The 25,171-nt window shown below is 40.0% G+C and overlaps 1 protein-coding gene and 1 long non-coding RNA gene across 10 annotated transcripts in view; one reads left to right on the forward strand and one right to left on the reverse strand.

The window, feature by feature from the left end:
* Pde4b (phosphodiesterase 4B) overlaps positions 1-25,171 on the forward strand; it is a 514,783-nt gene that overhangs the window by 452,679 nt on the left and 36,933 nt on the right. For all 9 annotated transcript variants that reach the window (XM_026409100.2, XM_077791662.1, XM_077791663.1 and 6 more), the window contains one exon: positions 22,236-22,348. In XM_026409100.2, coding sequence (XP_026264885.1) covers positions 22,236-22,348 — 113 coding nt within the window. The remainder of the gene's footprint in view (positions 1-22,235; positions 22,349-25,171) is intronic.
* Positions 3,854-7,569, reverse strand: LOC113196982 (uncharacterized). The gene is made up of 3 exons (XR_003302636.2): positions 7,473-7,569; positions 7,183-7,298; positions 3,854-3,925 (listed from the first exon to the last, which is right to left on the reverse strand). It is a non-coding gene; the product is annotated as an uncharacterized LOC113196982 (long non-coding RNA).

The raw sequence follows: 25,171 nt of genomic DNA on the forward strand, positions 1-25,171 counted from the left end.
GATCCTCTGAGAACTACATTAATTCCTTCTGAGGGCTGTACTCTTAATGACCTAGTTAGTTCCCACTAAACCCCACCTCTTAAATATATCAAATTATCTCCCAATATTGCCATACTGAGAACCACGTTCTCAATGCATGAACTTTTGAAGGACATACTCAACCTGTATTCACAAGTGTAGAAGTCAGCACACTTTTATAAGATGAGCACACTATTGTAACCAGTACCCAGAGACAAGAGACAGATCATTACCAGCCTCATGTCCTTCCTGGTTACCAAACCCCCAAGGTAACCACTGTCTTGACTTCTAACGTCAGATTGGTTTTAGTTTCTTTGAAACTTTAAGTAAATTGAATCATACTTTTTTCATGAGTTATTTGTGTGTGTGTGTGTGTGTGTATTTTTTTTTTTTTTGGTCTTGCAAGAGTCATCCCTCCCTGTTGTTGCATGGAGCAGTTGTTCTGATTGAACTTAACCATGAACTTAATTTTGCAAATAATCACCACCTTCTCTAATGAAGGGAGAATCCAGTTATATGAGGCAGATAAGCAAGAACTTATGTACCTTTCTTTTCTATGTGCTTTCTTTGGGTTAAAAGTGGGAGGAGACCTGACAGATACATTTCTAATACATATGGAGATTTATTAAAATTGCATTTACCATAATAGAAACTTTCTAAAGAAGTTCTGCATAATTTACTCTATAGCACTACATACAGCCGTATAATAAGAAAAGTAGGTGCAAAATTGAATATAGTTTACATAGACATAGTCAACTCAGTAAAGGGTTCAATGTACTGACGTTGAAGGAAGAAAACTATCATTATACAAGGGTTTGGAACTTTAGGATGCACCAAACTATTCTCAGTTGTTTGGGAATGATGTCCACGTAGTCCCGGAAGAAGATTTAAGGAAACACCAGCTGCTGTTCAGTAATATCTGTCCGGGAAGGCCCTCTGTTAACCACTCTGCAATACAAATATAAATAACTGGATACACTTTAAGACACAAGACATAATGTTCTGAAAAACCATGTCCCCAAGTGATCAGAAATTTAAGCAAGTACATGACTAGTGTAGCAAATGGATTTTAAAACCTCCAAGTTACTCAATCTCCCTTAAGTCTCCGTTTCTTCTGTAAAATAAAGATAATGCTGCATCCAGTCCTCTGAGTTGCTGTGAGAATCAGATTAGGTGGCTTGAGAAAGCACCTTGCAGATCGTGAGGTAAGAATATGGTATTACTCTTAACTGGCTGTATGTTCTTTCTGTTTCTCATTGTGTGTCAGCGTAAAGGACCAGATGGAAAGAACCACAGACTGCAGCAAAGTTTAGCAAGGTGAGGAAGAACAATGCTTAGGACCATCCGACAGGATGAGAATACTGGCTCTACCACTTAGCAATGGTCTTGACTTCAGATGATTTATTTAATTTCCTGAAACATAAATTTATTTCTAGAAAGGAGGTAATAACACTTCTTAGATTCGCCAAGAGGAACAGGTAATTGTAAGTAAAGCACTCCTCCTGGCACAGCACCTGGTATATAGAATTATTCTAATAAATAGTGTCAGTTACCAGAATACTATAATGTTAATAATAATCATAATAGTATCATAGCTTCAAGCAGCCATTTAATGTTGCTGATGTGATAATGTTTATTAACTTCCTGGGGTACCTGTCAGGTTCTCTGTTTGGCTGTAATATTATGTACAGGAACCCTTCCAGACTAATAACAGAGGTCAGGCCCTAGACCCTAGCAATCCACACCCTGTAGTGGCTGGGCACTTTCAGGGTTCAGGTGCCAGAGTGTGCTCAGGTGAGAGGGCTTCTGATGAGATGAGCTACTGTCCTCTCTCCACAGCACCCTCCCAAATACACCTTCTTCCTTCCTATGTTTCCTCGACAAGTCTTAGAATAAAGGAACAGTAGCACTGAGAGACCTCTAGACGTCATCTAGCCTAACACCCACATTTCACAGCTGAAGAGTCAGAGCTCTGGCAGGCTGAGGGGCTTGTCTAAGGTGAACTGGGATTAGTACCCACTTCTCCCAACTCCCAGGTCAGAGTCTTTCTTCTCCAACAAATCACCCTCAGGAAGGGGCCCACCCTCTCAGTGCAAATGTAGGATTGCTCCTCCTCCAGAGCTGAGTTTAAATGGTATTTCTCTTAGAATCCCCTAGACAGTGTTTGCCTACAATAGCCAGTCAGGAAAAAAAAAAATGTGTGGTGTGAAAGTTCTAGGATACCCTCTTCTCATATTCAATTTTTAGAGCAGAGACCAACTTCAAAGACCACCTTTAAATAACTGGCTCATTTCTTCATGCTGCAGTATTGGCAAATGCCTTACATTCTAGGGAGACCTTCCTTTTTTGTTGTTGTTTTCTTTTATTTAATGGGACTAGGAATTGAATCCAGGAGCACCTTATCACTGAGCTATACTCCGTATCCCAAGTCATTTTTATTTTTTGAGATAGGGTCTCACCAAGTTGCTGAGGATCTCATTAAATTTCTCCAGATGGTCTGGAAGTTGCCATCCTCCTCCTGCTTTAACTTTCAGAATTCCTGGGATTACAGGTGTGCCAGAGCCCTGGCTGGGAAACTGAATTGCCGTGGACAGTCAATCCATCTTTCCCTTACTATCTCCTTGCCCTGCCCGGATGTACGGCTATACACTAATGCTTTTGTTAAGCTACTACAGTATGGTGGCTAAGAGAATGAGATCTGAGCCTAGAGAGAATGAGGATACTGGCTGATAATAGGTATATAAGGGATCTAAACATTTCCTTCTCTGTAAGGGGGGGAACACAAGACCTCCTCATATGGTGTGAATAGTGTGAAGTTTCTCAGCGCAGAACTTGGCATATAGTGAGTACTCAACAAATATCTTAATAATAGGATGTGTCATGATTGTCACATTGATTTGTCTGTCTCCCCTGTTCAACTTTTATATCCTATAAGTTTAGAACCTCACGTTGGTTGGGTTTGTGTCCACAGGACTTAGAATGGTGTTGTCTGGTTCCCAGTAGGTACTCCATGTTTCAAAGGAGATGGAGAGAGAGAAGGAAGGAAAGAAGGGTGGAACAGTTGTGGGATACAGCTGAGCTCCATCCTAAGAAACTGTAGGTCTGGGTTCAAGCCCAAGTTTTTCCAGTTACTGACTGTAGAATTTTAGCCAGTGACTCAATGTCTGCAAAACGCATTCTCTTTATTAGCAAAATGGTTCTGCTATTACTTGCTTTACAGCACTGTTATAAGGATAATTTGAGATTATGTATGAGAGAGTGTTTTGTAAACTGACATAAACTTTAGAAATTTGCAAGAATCATCACTGTGAGAAGATCTGCCCTCGTTGTCTCTTTTGTCTTACCTAATAATTAATTAGTCACTGCTATGACTGCTCCTGCATACAGAGGATCCCTTGGCTATGTGCTGTGACCTCTTTGCTTTCAAGATGTTTGCAGTGTGGATGGGAGGTCACAGCCCACAGCCTCTGCCTACAGCCATGGCAGGTAGCTTGAGAGAACTTCTGGGCAGGGGCCTTTGACCTCAGTCGACTTCTTCAGTGGGTGCCCAGCAGCAGCAGTCTCTGAAGTGACCCTGTAACAGCATGCGTATGCCAAGCCTGTTCAAGCCTGTCTGCTGGCCCCTTTGTCAAATGTCATCAGTATCATATTCTCATTTCCCTCATAACACACATTTTAAAGCAGAAAACTGTATTCCCCATGACGTAAATGGTACAGTGGCACAGCAGGAGGGCAGAGGGTGGCCTAATGCCAGCGGAATAGAAAGTCAGGGCTGATTTCTGACAACTCACTTCCCCACTCCGAGTAGCGTGCACAGAGACAGTTCTGAGACTTTCATCTTTAGCCTCATGCCCAGAGGTTCTCCTTCCTTAGATATAAATCTGCAAGCCTGTAGGTCTAAGAAGCCCTAGAGAAACACAAATAAAGAGAATGTCATTTCAATGCCTCTTATACTACATCAGGGACCCATAAAGCCTTTTCAGTTGTAAAAACAGCTCCTTACTCTAAACACTCCCTGAAAGTATTGCCTCATTTCCCAGCATCCCCATCCAGATGCCTTTAGCCTACTTTTTGCATCTAAATGAGGTATTTCAGTGGATGTCCAACCTGCTTTCTTAACTCTGGGGTCTTGGGTTGCTCCAGAATATTTAGAAAGTTTAGCTCACCTGGGTGGTGTATTAGCTTTCTATTGCTGCAGTAACAAATTGCACAAACATAGTGGCTTGTAACCGCATAAATCAAGGTGTTGGCAAGGCAGCATTCCTTTCTGGAGACTTGAAGGGGAAAATCCACATTCTTGCCTTTTCTGGCTCTGAGAAGGTATGCATGATCCGGGGCTCCTGGCCCCCTTCCATCTTCAAAGCCAGCAAGTCAAATCTTCATATCCCATCCCTGTGACTGACTTCTCTGGTTTCTTATTCCACATGTAAAGATCTGTTGATTACATTGGGTCCACTGGTCTAATCCCAAATAATCTCCTTGTTTATTTTAAGGTTAGCCCAGTAATGACCTTAAGTCTATCTGCTACCTTAATTCGCCTTTGCCATATAGCAAAGCATGTTCAAGGTTGCAGGGATGAGGAGGTAAGCATCTTTGAAAGGCCATTATTCTGTATACAGAAAGTGGCTTCAGGATCTCAAAGGCTGTACAGCAGAATTGGCAAACTATGGCCCACATGCTAGCCACCTGTCTATGCAAATAAGGTTTCATTAGAATGCAGCCACACACATTTGCTTACATGCTGTCTGTAGTTTTTATCATACTAAAACGGCAGAGTACAATATTTGCAACAGAAACCATATAACCCTTAAGACTAAAATATTACTATCTGGCCCTTTAGAAAACAGCACTAACTTCTCTGTGATACTCCATATCCACTTATCTGGTTGTGATTTTAACTCCTTGGAACATCACTCAGGCACCTTGGGGGTGTCTTCTTTATTTTTTTTTTCTTCAACCTCCACACCCACCCCCAATTTAAGTTCTATCAGTATCCTGACTGACTCTCCAATTGTTCCTTCTTGATCTCCAGTTACCATGAAACTATTCAACCCTTGCAACAATTCCAAGCACCGTAGAATGTCAAATCCCTTTACTTTGATAAATGCTGTGCCTCCTGCCTGGAATACATTCATCTTTCCTCTCTACCTCTTGGCAGGCAAGCTTCTACTCATCCTTTAAAGCCCTGCCAAAGCATAACTTCCTCTAAGAATTCTTCCCAAAACACCCCCACCCGAGGACCAGTAATTAGTACTATTCTTGAACAGTCTTTCTGGAATGTAAGTGTCCCAATGGCAGTCACTGTTACTTTTACCCTTTTTGGTATCCCCCTGCATAGCTGGGGAAGCTGATTTCTTCTGCTCCTTGGAGAAAGGCTGTATTTTCTTGCAGATGTCAGTTCCCTTCTCCCAGCCTAAGTCTTAACACCTAGCTCCAACTAAGGATCTGGGTAAAATATGGTCAGTCTCTAAGGGCCCTAATAGCTTCAGTGGTCTTTTCCATCTGGGAGGATTTTCCAGTACCTTACAGACGCTAAAGAGAGAAATCTCCTGCCTTAGCTTGTGCCCTGAAGAGCTGGAAATCACCCAAGACCTCATCACTCATAGCTTTGCTTTTATAGTGGGACAGCTGGGGAGTGATGACACGTAGGACAGGGAGTAGGAGAGCAAGGACTTGCTGAGATCACCTGGTTTAGGCGGGTGGGCGCGTGGTCTTATAAGTGTTTGTTATTGACAATTCTCCAGGAACTGGTTAGAAGGCAGCTCCCAGGGCCTTTTGGAGGGAGCATCATGCTCCTTTGCAGCAATCCATGCCTGAGTCTCTGTCCACTGGCTAAAGACCCACAGGGGAATCAGGCCAAACTCAGTGCAATACAAATGAACCCCCACTAGCTCAGGTCCCTTTTATCTATCAGTGGTTCTGCTCTTGTGGCTAGAAACCTTGGTGACAACTTTGAACACCTTCCCTTCCCTACTCCTCTCTATCCCATCTTTAATGATTACATGTTTTTCCTTCCAAATATTGCTTAGAACTTACCTTTTCTCTCCCATTCTATTGTCACCACCTGTTCTAGCCTGCATTGTTTTCAGTAAGGACCCCTGCAGTAGGGTCATCCCAGCATTCCTAACCCTAGCTTCTTCCCAAGGAGAACCATCCTACAGACTCCCATCAGCCTGACTGTCCCACATTCCCTCTTTCCTCATGACTCTCCCCTGTTCTGGAACTTTCTATTCCTGCTTTAAATCTAGACTCCTCTGCTCCCTGCATAATCTGGACCTTTCTGTTTTTCTTCAACACCCTTTTATTTAGTCAGATGGCCTCCTCTCTGTTTTTCCTTTCATTGTGGTCCCCGGTCCTTCCTCCTCCGATTACCTTCACCTGGCTTCTTATTAATTTAACTCAGTGTACTTCTACAAATATTTAGGAAGGGCCTGCTCTGTTCAAAGCACAAGTACACCTCTGCTGCTGCCGGTCGGTCATTCTGTGGTAATCCACCCTGCAGTCTACAGTTTGTCTTTGTTGTTTTCATTCATTCAGACACATCATTCTGCATCTGCGCATTCCTGCCCCCCACACTGACCAGACACCTCTTGAGGACTGTCTTAATCAGTTTTTCATTGCTATGAGCAAGAGACCTGACAAGAACAATTTAGAGGAGGAAAAGTTTTGACTCATGGTTTCAGAGGTTCAGTCCATGGTCAGGTGACCATAGGTTTTTGGCCCCAGGTAAGGCAGAAGACATGGCAAGAGGGTGTGGGACAGGAAAAGAGAAACCAGGACGTGGTAATCAGGAAGCAGAGAGAGGTCTACTCCTCAGGCACAAAATATAAACCCCAAAGGCACACCCCCAGTGACCTACTTCCTTCTGCCACACCCTACCTGCATAGTTACCACCCAGTTAATCCATATCAGTGAACTCTCATAATCTAATGATTTCACCCCTGAACATTCTTGCACTATCTTTACACATGAACTTTTGTGGGGGACACCTCCTATCTAAACCATAATAAGGACAGTGTTTCTTTGGGATTTTGGCTCTTTCTGTCCCCAATTGTGATCTGCTATTAAGTCCAGCCACCCAGACCACCTTTCCTGACCCATTTGCCATTTCCTTTTCACCTCTTCTGTCCTGTGAATAAATTGATGATAATAAATCTCCCTCACCGCATTGTTTGAAGATTAGAGATATTTTGCTCAGACTGGACGTCTGATGATGGTTGTGATGGTGAATGCTGTCCTTCTTGTCCATTCATCCCATGGTGCTTCAGTCTTTGGTGCATCTGCAGTTAGAGAAAGTAACAAAGGGGATTTTATCACTAGGAGACATCGACATTATTCCTGCCCCTAAGTTTGAGCTGGAAAATTCCACACTTAGCCACATAAATTATGTTAGATTAAAGCATTTCATTTCCCCTCTTCATGAGGCAAGCATTTACTAAGTTCCTGCTGTTTACCAGGTACTGTTCAGGGCTGCCATTAGTAACTTCAGTGGCCTTTCTTATAGATGAGCCATACCCTCTTCCTCGGCTCAGACCAACCCTCCCACCTAGATGGAAGTAAAGTATGGAAACTGTGCAATTCAAAAGTTTTTGCTGAGGGTTGGGCTCAGAGCCTTCACCTCCCTCGTAAATCTCACTTTCTCTCCACCCTTCTGGGCTCCTTCCTGAGACTGAGCTGCCAGGTGCCAGCTGGGGCTTTCTGTCTGCTAGTTGGCTAGACGATTCAGTTTCAGAACACTAATTTCTAATCCAAACTACAACTATTTGAAATTCATTCAAAGTGTAACCATAATTCATTCATTCAATAAATTCAATCAGTGAATAAATTCAATTCAATCAAAGTTTGCTAAATTAAAGCAATCACTCAGCAAGACTGACTTAATCTCTAAATGTCTATTCTGTATTTCTGCAATAAGATTTGTAGTATAATCTATTTTTTAAAGACTTAGCATTCCCGTGTTTACTACTATGTCAAATAACTCAAATTTTCCTACTCCAGGGGAACCTTTTCAACCAGATAACATGACCTCGTGTGATAAATGCCAGAAGAATCACCAGAAGAAAAAATAAATAAATAGCAATAACAACCACATTAGCTAGAAAGAAAACAATTTTAGAACAATTCCTCTAGGAGTTTATTATCTAGATTATATTATTTTTAAGATTGTTCTGAATCCGTGTCCAGCTGCTACATGCATGAAGCTGGAAAAAAGAGTCCAGGATGTCAGAAGTGACATGTCAAACATCCACAGTGCTTGTGGGTATGCGTGTGTCAAGGGGGGGAGATTGATTTAAACCAATATTTTCTACCTTGCTTGCACATTTACATTGGCAGCATTTCACTGGTAAATATTGGTTTGAACCAAACACTGAAATCTTTAATCACATTTAAACAGACCCTGCATTATTCTCCAGCAGACAGTGCAGAGGAAAGGAAGAAACAGGAGGAAAGCGAGCACAACTGATAGCTATGATCTTTCAAGAGTAAAAAAAAAAAAAAAGGGAAAATCAGAATTAAGTAAAATTCTTCCAAGGGAGAAATGCCAAGAAAACCTCTGCTGAAATACAAAATTTTGTTTTTCTAAAGTCTGGAGCGGTGTTCAGTTAAGTGACGTCCTTTACGAACCAAGGGAAATTAGGGCAGGGACGGAAGTACTGCTAAATTAGGAGAAACTGGCCAAAGGAAAGCAGAGCTGTGACATACACAGGGTTGGCTTCTTTCTCTGATTCTCAAACAATTCTTGTTTGCTACTGTGTAGAGTTGGGTTGCCATGAAACCCCGGCCTAATTTTATATTTCGTTGGAAGTTCTGAATCTTTTGTATAAAGCAACTGTCTGTCTACCCACAGAGGCTGCAAAAAAAAGCACACTGTTAACCCTCCCCAACACGCACACACTTAAAACCCACACCTGAAAGTCGCTTGGCTTTGTTGATTCTGAGTCTTCATTCACATCCAGTGGTTCTTATTGAATCACCCACAACCCGTAAATCACCTCAAGAGACTGTGAGTCTCCTGCTAATGTGTTCCTTCCTGGAACCCACCATGACTGTGCCTCTGAAAGTCCTACCTTTCACACCTTAGACAGGCTGCCAGTGCTGAGAAGTTTGCTAAGAGAGTTGGGTTTGGGGGTTTGGTTTGGTTTTGGTTTTTGTTCTGTTGTGGTGGTTGTTTGGGAGAGACCGTTTTCTCTCTGGATTCTCTGATTATCTCTGCTTAATTAGACCACTGCCTACCACATTTTAGGGCAGACGGTGAGATTTGAGAGCAGCAGGGATTTTGTTGAAGGTGAATGGTCAGCCCTTATTGAAGACTGCCTGAAAGAAATATTCTAATTTTCTTTGTTTAAAAAAAAATTTTTTTTTCATCAGCTCCTAGACCAGAATGAAGAGATGAGACTTCTAGAAAAAGAGTTTGAAACTCGTAGACTCAAATAGGATGGTTATCACATCAGGCTGGGCATGGAGATCTCCTGCAGCCATTCTAAAAAGAACACTTCCCAGAAGCCACCCTGGGGAGACTGCTCCACACACCTGGGGTTTAACCTGGGAATCGCCCCCAGGAGCTTCAGATGCAGCACTTTTACAGACTGGAGTAGTGATAAGTATCAACTGTGGATTCAGGCTGGATTAGAAATTGAGTTTTAGCATGTACTTAGTGGTGTAACTTTGGGCAGATTGTGTAACCTCTCTGAGACTCAACTACTTACTGAGGTTATTGCAGAGATTAAATAAGATAATATACAAAGTCTCTCAAGCATTGCCTCATTTACAGTAGGTAAAAAATAAAGTTGTACCAACCCAAACATTTCTTTGGGACTTAGCCAAAAGAGAAAGCCAAACTAAAGCAATCTTAATAGTACTGAAGGCAGACCTCCTAAATCTGAATTCAGGCTCCACCAAGTCTGTGACCCTGGGAAAGATACTGAATTTCTTTGTTTCTCATCTATAAAATAATATTATCTATTGTATGGAAACAAATATCCAAGTCATTAAATTATGATAAAGATTAATAGTTAATGGATGTGAAGTGCTTAGAAATACTGACTAGTACTCAATGAATATTAGCTATGATTCTTGTTGCTATTATCACCTCTTTTAAAGTAAGCATTTATGTGGAATGAATGCAGGCCTTGGAGTATTCAAATCCCAGCTGTAGTCTCACAATTGGGAATAACACGACCCAATAAAATAAACAATAAAAATACAGCACAAGCCCCATAGACCATTTCAAATTTTCTAGTAAGCACATAAAAAAGCACAACTATTTTAACAATGTATTTTACTTAATTTATTTTATCTAAAATCATGAAGTAACATCTATTGAGCTATTTTACAGCATTTTTATACTGTAAAATTTTATATATTTTTTAAATGTTATATTTCAATGCATCTCACATCAGACTAGTGACATTTGAAGTGTTCAATAGGTACATGTGGTTAGTAGCAACATTGGACAATGTGGGAATTCCAGTTTCTAAAGTAAGTCCCTTCACCTTGATGAGCGCTCAATGATCTCACTTGTAAAAACAGAAATACATTTAATGGCTTTGCTTGTAGAAAAAAAAAATGAATTTTTTTTGTTAATTGGAAAAGACTGCAAGCAACAGGCTTTCTGCTCTTTGTAACACTTGCACTATCAAATGCAATGCTTTTCTCAGAGGGTGACCCACCCCAAGCCCCATGTGATCTGAGACATCACCTAAGATAGTAGGATAGTGCTTTCCTATAGGCAGATGAAAGAGATTAAGCAGATAATGCTTCAAGAAATTGGAGAGCTTCTCCTCTCTTCCTCCCTACCCTCCACATTTACACCTAACAGCAAACATATTTACTTCTACTTCTCACCTTTTTGAGATACCTTTGACAATTTTCCTTCTAAAATAAAGTTAAAATTGAGATATAAATAAACCTTTTCATTCCCTCTGATAGAACCTTAATTTGAAACTTCATTGTTCTTAAACTCCTAACTTTTCCCACAAATACTACTGTTTGATATTAATAACTTACCACATGCTTATTCTCTACCATATTTTAGACTCTTGTAGCTTACTGCCATCAAAATAATAATTCATCTTCTTATAGGCTATATTGCATATAGGAAGGGCACTGAATCTAGAATCAGCAAAACTGGATTAAAGGCTCTTTATTCTGCATTTACTAGTTATAGGAGTTGGCATGAGATGCTTAAACTCTCTGAGTTTCATTTTTTTCCTTTATAACATAGAGACAATAATAGTGCTCTCACAGGCTATGATGAGGATTAAAAGAAATGACACATACGAAAGTGATCTATACCTGCAAAACATTAGATAAATATAAAATGGTATTAAGAGATTTATAAAGCACTCTGTGCATGTCATTCTCCTGTTGAGCAGTTTTAGATGACTCCCCAGTGCCTGCCAAGTCAAGTCAGATTCCCTAGTTTACCATAAAAAGTTCTTCAAGTCCTGGCTGTGACCACGTTACTTTTACAAGTTAATCCCACTCTACTCAAACCAAATATTCTAACCAAATAGGACTGGCATATCTGTCCTCCTCAAACAGGACTGAATGGTATGACATATTTCTAACTTCATTTTTCTTACTTCAAGTTTTCCATCTCTTGAAATTCCACTCATTCTTCATCAGCCTCCAAATCTCTCCTGATTTCCCTTTCCCCATGTTCTGAAGTTCTAGCTCTGCTGCCTGTGAACTTTGCTTTTATCTTCTTTCTTATGACAACTGAAAAATCCACTTGGAATTCTAGTAACATGTGGCGCAGAGAAACCTGCACAAAATTTCCTGAATTGGGCTATTTAGGGAAAGTTAAATGACAAAATCTGCAAATGATTATGCAACAGTCCCATAGAGGCAAAATTTTCCCCATTTAAAAACTATTCACCCTAGAAATCCAATCAAGATTGCAGAGAAATATAAAGCTCATTAATTGTGGTAGCATTGAATAAATCAGCGAAAAAGAAGGTGTTTTGTTTGGGTACTGGCAAAAGGGATAAGAAACAAGAATTATGATAGCATGTCTTTAATCCCATTCAGCAGTAGTTCCCTTTCCTTTTGGGAATGGGAATCCCATCTTTTAATATGTTAGGCAACTCAATAGGACAAGCAATATTTTTGAGCCACAACTAGGTAGGAGCTGCATGAAGGACAAGCCTGATCTTGGGAAGGTTAGCAGATAATAGGGGAGATAAACAGAAACAGTTACAAAATATGATCAGTCGAAAATAGCAGATTCCAGCCAGGCGTCGTGGCACATGCCTGTAATCCCAGTGGCTGAGGAGGCTGAGGCAGGAGAATCACAGTTCAAAGCCAGCCTCAGCAAAAGTGAGGTGCTAAGCAACTCAGTGAGACCCTGTCTCTATATAAAATACAAAATAGGGCTGGGGATGTGGCTCAGTGGTTGGGTGTCCCTGAGTTCAAACTCCAGTGCAGCCACCAAAAACAGAAAGAAAATAGCAGATTTCAGGTGATATTGTGAGAGCTTAGAGGAAGGGAGTTTAATTCAACCTCAGAACATTTAGGAAATGGTATAGAAAAGATACTCTAGGCTGAGTCTTAAAAGGTAAGTAAGAGTTAGCCAGGTGAAAAAAAAAAAAAAAAGCCCAGGAGAAGCACTTTGGGCAGATGGAAATGACTGAACAGAAACAGCTCTCATGCTGCAGTCACAGAGCTGAGTCTATCAGGCTTGAGAAAGGAGCCCTTTAAACCATCCAACCGACTCCTCTCGGATTTTACACCTACCAAGTATCCTTATGATTATAATTTGGTCTCCCATGTAGAAAAGCATGAGATAACCAGGAGACATGGAAAGCTCTTTGTAGATGATTGTTCTTTCTCCGTGTGAATGCATTGGCCTCGGATTTCTTTGAATTCTTATGAGTTGGGCTAGTTTGAGCTGTGTGAACTCAAAATGCACTGATAAAAATCCCATTTCTAGACCTGAATAGCTGCAGCCACTGTGAATTTTGGTCAATAGTCAAGCACCACCACCCTTGAGGTCAATGGTTGTGAGTCACAAATGTCTCAAGTGAATGCACAGCCATCTCCACTGCTACTACCTGTTTCTATGCATCTCCATCTTCTGTACAGGCTACTGGAATTAAAAAAGCAGTCGATTTTAATTTGTTCCTGTTGCTAGAACAAAATATCTGAGCCTGGGTAATTTATAAAGAACAGAAGTTTATTTCTCAGAGTTCTGGAAACTGGAAGTATATAATATCAAGGTGCCAGCAGGTTCTGTGTCTGATGAGGGTTGCTCTCTCGGCTTCATGATGGCACCTTGCTGCTTCAACCTCTGGAGGAGACAAAGGATGCATCCTCATACAGAGGAATAGACAAAAGGCCTGGCAAGGTCCCTCAATCCTTGAATAAGGTTGTTTTTCCCATTCATGAGGGATCTACCCTCATGATCTACTGAAGGCCTCACTTTTTAATGCTGTCACATGTAAATAGATACTATTATTATTATTCTCATTAAATAGGTTAAATAGCATAAGTAACTTTCCCAAGGTTAAGGTTCAATAAATAACAGCAAGTGACAGTACTAGAATATGAACCTAAGCAATCTAACTCTAGAGACCAAGCTTTTAACCCCTACTCTATAATCTTCATAAATCTTCCCTATATATGCCTAATTTTTTATAAAAGCGATTGGACAGCAACTTTCCTCCATCTCTGATCACTTCCATGTGCCATTGGTCATTAATACCAGCCCAGGTAGATTATTAAGTTCCTTGAGCATTGGTGGTGAAAGTCCCTTTCACATTGGTGGTTCTGTTTTAACTGGATGAGCACAGAGTCTCATAAGTAAGTCAATGCCAAAGTCGGTCTTTTTGGAGAGCAGGTTCTGGTAAGGTAGACACTAAAAGAATGGGAGGAAGAGCAAAAGAGAGTGCACCATGAGGCAGCCACATCAAAGATATCATTTTGCCTTGTCTAAGACCACCTCAGTGACATAAAGAACCTTGGCCTATTTGTAATAGGCCCCATGGCTTAGCAAAAAAAAAAAAAAAAAAAAAAAAATCACAGAATTTAGATCATACAATTTTATTTCAATTATCTCTCTCCTTCTTTCCTTCCCTCTCCCTTCCTTCTTCCTTCTTCTCCCCTAACCCCTTTTTTTTTTTCCTCTCCTCTAATAAGTTTGAGCAAATGGTTAAACATGTCCAAGCCCCACTTTTCTCATGTGCATAATGGAAAATGCATGTCATCATAATAATAATTTCTATCTCCAGGGGTTTCTTTTTCAAGGAAAAATGAGATATGCAAGTGAAAGTGTCTGGCACACTGTCAAGTTATATATACAAAAGCTGGTTGTGATTGGAGATTTTTAAGCTTGCTGTCTTAGAGGAGTTTGCTAAAGAGAACAGCATCAAAATGACCTACTTTTCCCTGTGATTTCCCTTGAGGGCTGTGGACCTCTTCTTCAGTGAATCCACCCAGAGTGAAATCCCTGTCACATGCAGTTGCAAAGTTCCATATTCATAAAAACACATTAACAAAATCCTGTCTAAAGAAAGGCCACATAGGGCTTCCAAACTTTGCCTTTGGAAGAATTGCATTGTGCAGTTTATATTTCAGTTACTGTGATTTGTTATAAGAATGTTTCACTTAAGTTTGAAATGTTGAGCTCTCACACAAGTGTATTGCATTTACTACATTCTCATCAATTTTGAACATCAAAATTTATGATGAAGAAATATATTGGTAACAATAAGGGAAAAACCATAACTAAGACCATCAAATACATGGGCCAATAATCTCAACCTAACCCCTTTGGATGAGAGACTGATCTTCATAGGTATGAAACTATTTTACTTTTTTTTTACATATAAAAAAGGATTTAATTTTTTGTATTATGGGGAAAATGAAATAAGCATGCTAATTCCAAAGCACCCCGAGTTTATGGAGGAATAGACTAAGGACATCTACAGGGCTAGAAGCTAGTGCACTAATTTAGAGTCATATACCAAATGTGAAGAATCTCGAACAAACACACACTTCTCACTGGCGAGGATCTGAAGAATAAAGAAGGAACCTATCTTCTTAGACTGATAATTTGGAGAATGGTAAAGGTGTTTCCAGTATAATCAGTACAGTGGACACTACAATTCCTGAGGCATCTTATCCCATGTTGTGACCCAGCAGCCCACCCAGCGACAGGCTTGACACATAAGAGATGCCCTATGTATTTTGTGGAACAAATGAATAAGTGAACGGCTTTTTGTACAATTCTCCATGTTTAATGAACCACTGCTCAGGTGTGTCAGAGTTTGGTGTAAACCAAGAACTTCTAACTAAAGGAGGTTATGAAGTTATGCAGTGGGAGGGACATTTTAGGATTCCCTGGCCAACCTTACACTGGCTCCCTTCTCTCAGGTCACCTGATTTAGTATCACATACATCCATCTACCCTCAAGAAAGTGACCCAGGACCAGAGACGAAGGGGTGAGAAGGGAGGAAAAAGTTCCTGACGTGTGTCAGGCATTGCACCAAATGCTTAGTATGTGATGACTCATTCAATTCTCACAGCTGGTTTAGGCCTCTTCCTGTTTCCCAGGTGAAGAGGTGGAGATACAACAGGCTACCTAACTCGTCTAAGATCACACTTCTAGCAAGTGGCACAGTCAGGATTTATAAACAGCTGTAAGACTCTAAAGTAAATGAATTTTGGATTAGTAGGAGCAACCTAGTCTATGTCATCTCAAAACCAACATCTTTTTGTTGTTATAACTCAGCTCTGTGAGACTTAAAATTTTGTTTCAAATAACCATGGCTACAGCTTAACCAAAGGAAAGGAAATGTGTTTTTGCAAATTCTACTCTTGCTTTTTTTTTTCCATCTGAAAACTTGCTCAGAAAAGCTGAAAGACAGAGAAAAGCTCCCAAATCGTAAGTTTAGAAGTCAGTAAATTTTCATAAAATGAAAAGTTATTTAATCAACACTCAGACCAACAAATATATCATTGCCAGACCTGTAGAAAGCCTCTCAATTCCATCTTGGTCACTAATCCCCTACCCCAAGATAACCACTATGTTGACTTCTAACATTGTAGATTCGTTTTTGCATCTTTGGAACTTTAAAAAATTAAACCTTACTTTTTTTCATGTATTTTTTAACATTTGGTTTCTTTTGTTCCACACTTATACTTAGAAGACAGCATTCATTTATGCTTAGGAGATATATGTGGCAGTTCTGATTGATTTAACCACTAACATAGCCTTGTAAGTAGAAACCACCCTCTGTAATGAGAGGAAAGTTCAATGATGTGAAGCTGATAAACAATGATGATTTGCATTTCTTTTCTATGTGGAGGAAAATGACAGACAGGTTTCTGATTTATTCCGAGCTATATTAAAAATACACATAGATAGAATTTGTAGCAAATTTATATTTGTGGTATACTGTGAAGGTTTTACCTGCTAATCATGTGTATTTGGGCACTGACTTTTCTGGACCTCAGTATACTTATCTGTATTAAGAGTGATGATATCCACTGAAGAACAAATAAACATTTAAAAAAAGAAAGTGATGACATGAAGAGTTTCAATGTTAAATGTTAGAGAGCCTCTGTCCCTACTTTTTCATGACATCAGTTGGATAATGAGATCACACTTGGCTGCACAGATTGAAGACCAGCTTCTAGGGCACTTGAGGTCTGTTACCAGCTCAGCCATTGACTTCATAAGTGCTAAAAATCTCTTCCCATGTTTTCTAACAACGAACAGCTAACTATCCGTGGCCAGGCAGAGGTTTCCAATTACCTTTCCTAATGTCACCCTTCTCTGGATATGTCCTTCTTCCCAACTCCATTCTTATAACACCCACACACATTGGGACTGAATTCTCAAGAAATAACTGGAGAAACTGGACTATGAACCAAATAGTAATTGAATTGAAAAACTATTAAAACAGAAAAAAGTAAAGACATTGAATGAAAAAAGATTATTCTGCTCAACCATCAGCATAGTTGTGGCTCTATTTGTCATATGTATATACACACCCACATATACATGCATATATACATGAATGGATACACACCAAGGGATTAACAGTGGTGATCTCTCATTAAAAAAAATGTGAGATTTTTATCATGTCAAAGTTGTCTTCTTTGTAATTTTTTAAAATTTTTACAGTGTACTTGTATCCCATCTGTAACAATAAATGAGATATTTGCAAGAGGTATACGATAATTTTAAAATTATCATGTTTTTATATCTATTCTCCTGTGACTCTGCTTTCATCATGAGACTAGAATAGTTTTCCCACCTCAGTTTAGAAGTAAATAAATTACTTAAGTAATTTTCCTGAGGCTGCCCACTGAAGCAAGACGCAAGATGAGAACTATACCTGATCTTCCAAGTAAATATTGCACAGCCTCCCTTTCCTGAGGGCTGCATAAAGTGGATCAGAAAAGGGAAGAGGAGACTCAAGAGCTGACAACATTTAGGAAAGCAATTATGCAACTTTAGCTAGAAAAGACTCAAAAGATGACATGCAACTTTAAATGCAGCATTTTCAATAATACCTGTGCTTTTCAGTGCTGAAGTGAAACCTCGATTTCACAAACCAAGATACAGTCTGGCTGGAAATCTAGAGGGACTATTTTCTCTTAACAATTTAACCTCTGACCTCTTAACTTGTGCCTTAAAGTTAAATCAGATATAATCACACCTCTTCCATGTCTAACGCACAGAGGTGTTGCAAGGATTAATGAATAGTGTGTCTGGAGCTCCTTAAAGAAAAGAACTATTTGAATGCCAAGTATTATTACCAGATTGATAGTAAATATAATTATTCATCCATTTTCTTTTCCTGTTTCTCAGGATCAAATATAATATCTACCAGGCCTGCAAAAGGAAGAAATTCTTCCTTTGCCACTCTTGTTGGAGTGAAAGAAAGAGAAAAAAAAAAAAAAGGAGGAAAGAAAGGTAGTTGTTATCCTTGCTCCTTCCCTCTGAAAATATTTGAAACCAGAGTTGATTTAATGACCATACATGGTTACATTAGCTACTGCTACTCTTTTGAGACTTACTTCTACAGAGTTAAGCTCGTTTTTTCTTGGACCATCTTAAGTAACATAAGCACAGAGCCAGCCCCATGGGCATACAACCTGTGTGGTTGCACAGGATCCCACGTTCAGAAGGACTCCATGTTTGCCATCTTGAAACTCCTAATTTATTTTTGTACTTGTGTTTGGTAAGTGAAATCAGATGAGATAATGGAGTGTGTGCCAATGGCACACACTTGACTCATATACTGTCCAACATCCTGCCACCTTCCTGTCTTCCCTGGGCTGGTTCACCTAGTTATTATTTTGTTTTGTTTTGTTTTCAGTGCTAAGGGTCAAACCTAGGGCCTTGTTAATGCTAAGCAAGCGCTCTACCACTAAGCTACATCCCCAGTCTTAGGTTTCTACCATCCTCTTCCTTTGATTCCTGGCACCACAAGAGTCTTCCAGCCTCCTTCCTCCTGCCCCCATGCATGATCACTGCTTCTCTCCATCCCCACCAGGTTTCTGGGTGCAAGTACAGGGAGGATCTGATTTGGTCACATGTGCCTTGCAAAGTATAAAGTGTGGGTATGGCTGTAGTTGTTCCTGCCCTGGGCTGGTAAGGCTGTAATGTGGTAGACAGAGACCATGTCTTGGTGGGAATAAGCCTTTTGCTTACCTCTGATTCAGGTAACTAGCACATCCCAGAAAAGAATTTGGGGGTACTCATAAGGATACACATAATACCTTAAGGACTTTTCTGCTGTGGAGGGCCCACCTGTTGCTGGGGCATAGCAGTCTGGCAACTGGCAAGAGAGGTACCCGGTAGTTGGTAAGCTGTATGTATGTATGCCCTAAGTTGTAAGAGGCAAAGCCTTTGGTCTCCTGGGAGTGTCTGTACTCACCTCACGATATGCCAATGCCTGAAAGAATATGACATTAAGTAAAACTCATGAAGCCATTCATTAATTGTGACAAGCATACCATAAGATGTGAGATGTCAATGATGGATAAACCAGGATGTAGAGTAAGTGGAAAACCTTTTGCATTATCTTTGCAACTTTTCAGCCAGTGTAAAAGTATTTTAAAATTGGAAGTTTGGGGGTAGAGAGAACCCCAACGTGACAGAAGAAAGGAAGAAACATCATCACTAGTACCTCTAACAGCACTTTTTCCTGCTTTTGGAACAAGGGTCCCTGCACTTTCAATTGCACACTGAGCCCTGCAAATGATGCTGCAGTTCTTACTGTAATATCCCTTGTTGAATATGCAGCTCTGCTATCTTCCTTCCAATTCCTCTTCCTGTTCTTCTTTACTCTCAGTGCTAGGCCTTTGAGTTTCTTTGAGTATCATTAATAATTACTTGTATGTATCGATCACCTACTAAGAACTGGCTACTCTACTAGGCACTTTATATATTTTATCTCATTTAATCCCTTTATAACTTCATGGGATAATTATTCTTTTTTCATATTTTATAGATGTAGGAAGTTGAAATGTAGTACCATACAATAACTGGTAGAAGAGAAAGTCAATATTTCTGATTGTTACTTCAAAGCTGGTGCTTTTTGTGTAGTAATTGCCTAAGTGCTGTTCTGCCTCCAGATACCCAAGGCTTGGCAGGCAGCTTGGGCAGGCACTTTGGTTTCCATTTCTCCAAGTATTTCCTGGGTGTCTAGGGGACCAAACACTGGTGTGGTGCCAGAGTTGCACAGTTGCAGCATGGAGGCCAGCCCTAAGCTACAATGGTCACTTTCTCCTACCTCATACATAGTCCATTTTTTAAAAATATGTATTTTTTTAGTTGTAGGTGGACACAATACCTTTATTTTATTTTTTTTCTGATGCTGAGGATCGAACCCAGTGCTTCACACATGCCAGATGAGTGCTCTACCACTGAGCCACAGCCACAGCCCAATCTTATGCCTGTGCCTCCTACCTTAGTGAGCAGCTATGATAAATGATAAGGCAGTCTTGACTGTGGATTAAGACTCTGGAAAGTGACAAGTCTAACTACATAACTTCAAAATATAATAATTTTTTTGCTGAAAAAAATATTGTGGTTGACCTGAAGAATAGAGGGCCATGGTGCAAAATTCTTTGGCATCTATCAGCCAGTCCCACACCTCATTTTGGACCAAGTCTGGAAGCACAGTACTTATGCGCCTATGCTGTCATGGCCACAAATGAGCTGCTGGTATACCTAATCATTATGTCTTTGAAGAGTGATCCTCTGTTTTCAGAGCTTCTGCTGGTATACTTACTATGTTTTCTATGTGGTTAGAGTAGAATGATTTCTCCTTTTTCCTCTTCATGAAGGCGAATCATGCTATATCATCTTACAGTTGTTTTGCATACAAGACAGTAAAGCCCAAGGCATTGGGAGATGGTTGCACTTTTTATTTTGTTAGAGGGAATGGGGTTGGGAAGGCTCTTTACCTTTGGGTAAGGTTCGTTGGAAGAAGTGCTCTTCTGGAAGTAAACCCAGGAGGCGAGGGGGTGTTTGGGGACACATTATAGAGTGAGGAAAATCTTCATGATGAGGCAGTATTGCAAAAGAGAAGAAGAAAGCCATTAAAAACGTTTTATTAAAAACACCTCAATTCTTGTCTACACATTTTTGAGGAGTGTGAAAAAATGGAGGAAGTTACGTCTGGTGGTTTTGTGGCTTTTCAAGTATGACATACAGGATATTGAATTTTAACCCCTCTTTATCCTGAAGTGTACCAGTATAAGGGGAATAAACAAAGAAAGGATTCTTTGAAATGTGCATCTGTGGCCAATTGATTCCATTCACTTGGAATTACACTTCTGTTTACTCCCTTTCTGTCTCAAGTACTGGAGTGCCACACACACAAAATTATTCATATAAAAATAAAAAGCTATGTGGTCTCACTAGGATTTCTGTATAATTGTATAAGAAATGTGCTCTAAATCGGACATGAATGTTATATTAGGACTCCAAAATAAATTTCTTATTTTATTAGTGCCTATTGTGTGCATTCCAGAAAGCTCAGCAGGGCAAGTGGATGTCACTTCCCTCAAAAATGTTCAAGTGGGAAAGTCTGACTGCTTTTTATAACTGCCTGTAGCTTCATTAATTCATCTAGGATTATAAAATTAATTTAGTGTTTATTAACATAGGTTTCTTAAGTCAATAACCTGAAGTATTTGTTCAGACCCACAAATCTTTGGATATGGAATGACATGCGGTGAATTAGTAAAAAAGTTTTAATTGTCCAGCAAAAGTGATCTTGAAAACAGTATTTTTTGTATGAAACACTTAGAAATATTCCCAGAAATTCTCGCTTCCTACGACCACAAATCAGAGCCCCCAGCTTTAATTAAAATGAAAATCTACAGCGTTCACATCTGGCTCCACCTGAAAGTCCGGTTCAGAATTTCCCTGTGACCCTGGCACTTGCAGGAGGGAAGTTTTACTTTGTTTAGTATAACAAGAGCTGCAGGGCTCCCAGGCCAATAAACGTGTTCACGTAAAAACTCCAGACTGTTTCTCCTAGACTGGAGTCTTATCAGGGAGACCTCACTTTGCCTTTAGTTAAAGGTGAGATTCAGGAGCAGCGACCGCCCCTTTATTGTGCAGGTCAGTGTTTGCTGAATCCACAGTTATTCCAACACCAACACATTCCCAGAATGAATGACGATGTCGCAGCAGTCTTTGAAAGTAGTGGTCAAAGGGTTCTCCCCCAGCTTTCCAATGTCGGTTCCATTTAGAAGAAAAGCAAAATGAGGAAAAGCTTTCCTCATTTCTCCTCTGTGACTGCAAACACTCAGAAATGACCTCACATACCCTAAAGAGCCCCGGAATGACTAAGGCAGAGAGAGCCTGAGAAAAGTCTTCCCTTCTTCTGCCTTTAGTTTTAGGGCACATGTATGCAGATGAGCGTGTAAGAGACTGTTCCTCCGCCTTCTTCCTCAGAGGAAGTTTCTTGGTAGATCACTGACACCTCATCCAGGCGGGGGCTGGGCTGGGGGGGGGGGGCAGGAGTTGAGAACTTGGCACCAGCCGTCTGGGGCAGAGCACCACGGTGATTTGTTCTCCTGGTGGAGAGAGCTGGAAGGAAGGAGTCCGGAGTCCGCAAGCAAATAATGAAGGAGCAAGGGGGCACCTTCAGCAGCGCGGTGATCAGCAGTGGCAGCGTTGACTCTGCTATGGACAGCCTGCAGCCGCTCCAGCCTAACTACATGTCTGTGTGTTTGTTTGCAGAAGAATCTTATCAAAAATTAGCAATGGAAACGCTGGAGGAACTAGACTGGTGCTTAGACCAGCTAGAGACCATACAGACCTACCGCTCTGTCAGTGAGATGGCTTCTAACAAGGTAAGCGACCACCACCATCTTCTATGTTAAAGTATGACCTGTTCCCCCGGAGCTCTGGCTCCCTGAGCCTGGGTCTGCAGCAGCCTGTAGCAGACCGCACAAGCCACTGTTAAGACTGCTGAGCTCTCAGGAGACTGTTCCGAAGGGCCACACTTTATGTCTCCGTGCTATAGCAAAAGTGTAGCTTTATTACCAGAAACCAAGCTTCTCTAATTGATGCAGTTTAGAATATGTTAAAGGCAAAGGATATGTCTTCCAAGCTAGTATACAAATGACAATGCTTCCTTTTTAAAAATTTTACAATCATCAGAAAACTAAAATCTGAGTCAGAGTCCACAGGGCTGCACTACAGTAAGGTGAAAAAAGAAAAAAAAAAAAAAATATATATATATATATATATATATATATATATAATTAGTAAATTAATTCAACCTCCTTACATCGATGGGACACAATGAATTGCCCTTAAATTTGGTAAATTCCTTCTAAGAAAGACAGTGGGAGACATTCTAATGTTTCTTTTGTGATGCTGACTGTGACCTAAGATAAAAAAGTAACAATATACCTTCTTGTCAAAGACAGAGAGTTTTTTAAAAGTTTGCTGATCTTCAAGGTGGAATCCTTTGAAATTAAGGTCTACCCATACTGCCATATAATGGATTTATTTACCAACTCCAGACAAAACGTAGTTTTGAAAAGCTTTAATTTTCTATCATTATATCATTTGTTTAATTAACACCTGGACTTAGGGTGCTAATTTATGTAGGTTATATAGTGAGAGTTGTTGCTTGTTGTTTGTATTTTTACCCTCTTGGAGAATGCTGGTGCTCTCTCGCTCATATATATATATATATATATATATATATATATATATATATACACACACGCACACACACACACACACATATACACATACACACACATATATGTGATATATATATATATGTGATATATCACACTTTAATGGAAGGCCTTGTCCCTATTCCCTCACAAGAGCACTGTTTAGAGTTCCCAATCATTCTAGCCTGAGGCATTCTGTTATTGTCTTACATTTCTGAGATTGGGAAGAGGTTCTGTTCCACACCTGCCAGCCTGAGGTGCCCTGGTGAATGTGTGTCCCTCCCCCCCCCCCCCCCCCCCCCCGGGGTTAAAGAATCATCTTTGGATTGAAGCTGGCTGGCTCCTGCTCAAAACATCTGAGCAGAGGAAGCAGTGCAGCCTTAGGAGGTCCTGAAGGAGAAAAGGAGAGGAGGTGTGAGGTGAGGGGCAGCTTTTCTTACTCTGGAACTCGTTTATTTGTTTATTGGTTGATAAAAGGGCAAAATAAGTCTCTTTCTGAAATTGTAATTCAGAGTTCAATTTGGCAGGGGGAAAAAACAAAAGGGCACCCTTGAGGTTTAAATACCATTTACTGACTTCGAAACTCTCAGTTGAGTGCTAAGTTCTGGGACTTTCCGGCTGGTATAAAACCTAACCAACTGCTTCCCCAGGAGGGAGCTAACCTATGTAACTTCTCCAAATCACACTACATGGGATTCTACATAGAAGGACTTTCATACATGCTTACACTATTTAGAAGCATTAGCAAATACTCTTGTCTCTATTTCGTGATACTTGAAACCTGTACAAGATGTAGATCCAATATTTGGGGATGATTTTTTCCAGCATGTTTCATCTTAGAGGACATGGTGAACTTCTGGAGTCACCAAGATAAAGCAGGTGACTAATTCCAGAAGGAGAAAAAGAATGCTCACAGAGAAACTACAGAGTGTCATTATTGTTCAACTTGAGTGTTGATGCACCGTAGCATTTTAACAATAGTACCTGGAATGCTGACATTAGACATTGTCTGTCTTTCAAATTAATTAAAATAATTTCATCTTCAGCATATTATTTTATAAAGCTTAAAACCAGGGGCTGTGTAGGTCCTGGTGAGAATTCCAACCCCCCAGGTTTCTAGTCCTCCTTTATGGTATCCTGTGCAGGAAACAATGAAAGTTGAATAGAGCTAACCCCAAAGAAAGGGCTAAAGCTCAATAATGACACAGCTCAAGTAGACCCATGTCCTTCACCAATTTTCAAGTTCTAAAGCAAGTTTGCAGAGCAAAACAATTATCCAGCAGATAAACAAAGTCCACCCAAAAGGTGAAGTCGATTTCAATTTTTGATAAAATATCTCTTTTTATTTAGCTAAAAAGTCTCTTTTCATTTAGCTATTCTTAGTCTGAATTATTCCGTTAGTTATATGGGGTAAAGCTCAAGTATAATGTAAACCACAACACATATGATAACAAAACGATGAGAATGTTTTTGTGGCCACCAAAAAAAAATTGATTTATACTGGGGGGGGACTGAATTGTCTATGATAAAAAATAATATTCCACATTCAACTTTAAATTTTGTCAGAATTATTTGAGATCTTCATCCAAATTGCCATTTAAAAATATCATCCTCACTATCACAATATTACCAAGTAGCTGTAGCTTATCTGGACATTTGTCATTTCCTTTCGCTGAACAAAGGAACCACAGCAAATCTGAGTTACAGAACTGGAAGTGTGAATGCATTTTAGAGAAGAAGACTATAAAAAGTACAGGCTTTGGAATTGAAAAATTGTGGTTCTAATCCTGTCCGTTCCATTTAGTAATCAGTTTGACTGAGACTGAATTATTAACTGCTCTAAGACTCGATTTTCTCATCTATAAAACGGGAATAAAAGTGGTGTACCTCCCTCATGAAGGTTGCTGTGTAGATTGAAATAAAACATGTCATAAGAAACCTGACCAGTAGGAAATATTCAATAGATGATCACTTATTAATAGC

Source organism: Urocitellus parryii, chromosome 11 (genome assembly GCF_045843805.1).
Source record: "Urocitellus parryii isolate mUroPar1 chromosome 11, mUroPar1.hap1, whole genome shotgun sequence".
Lineage (NCBI taxonomy): Eukaryota > Metazoa > Chordata > Mammalia > Rodentia > Sciuridae > Urocitellus > Urocitellus parryii.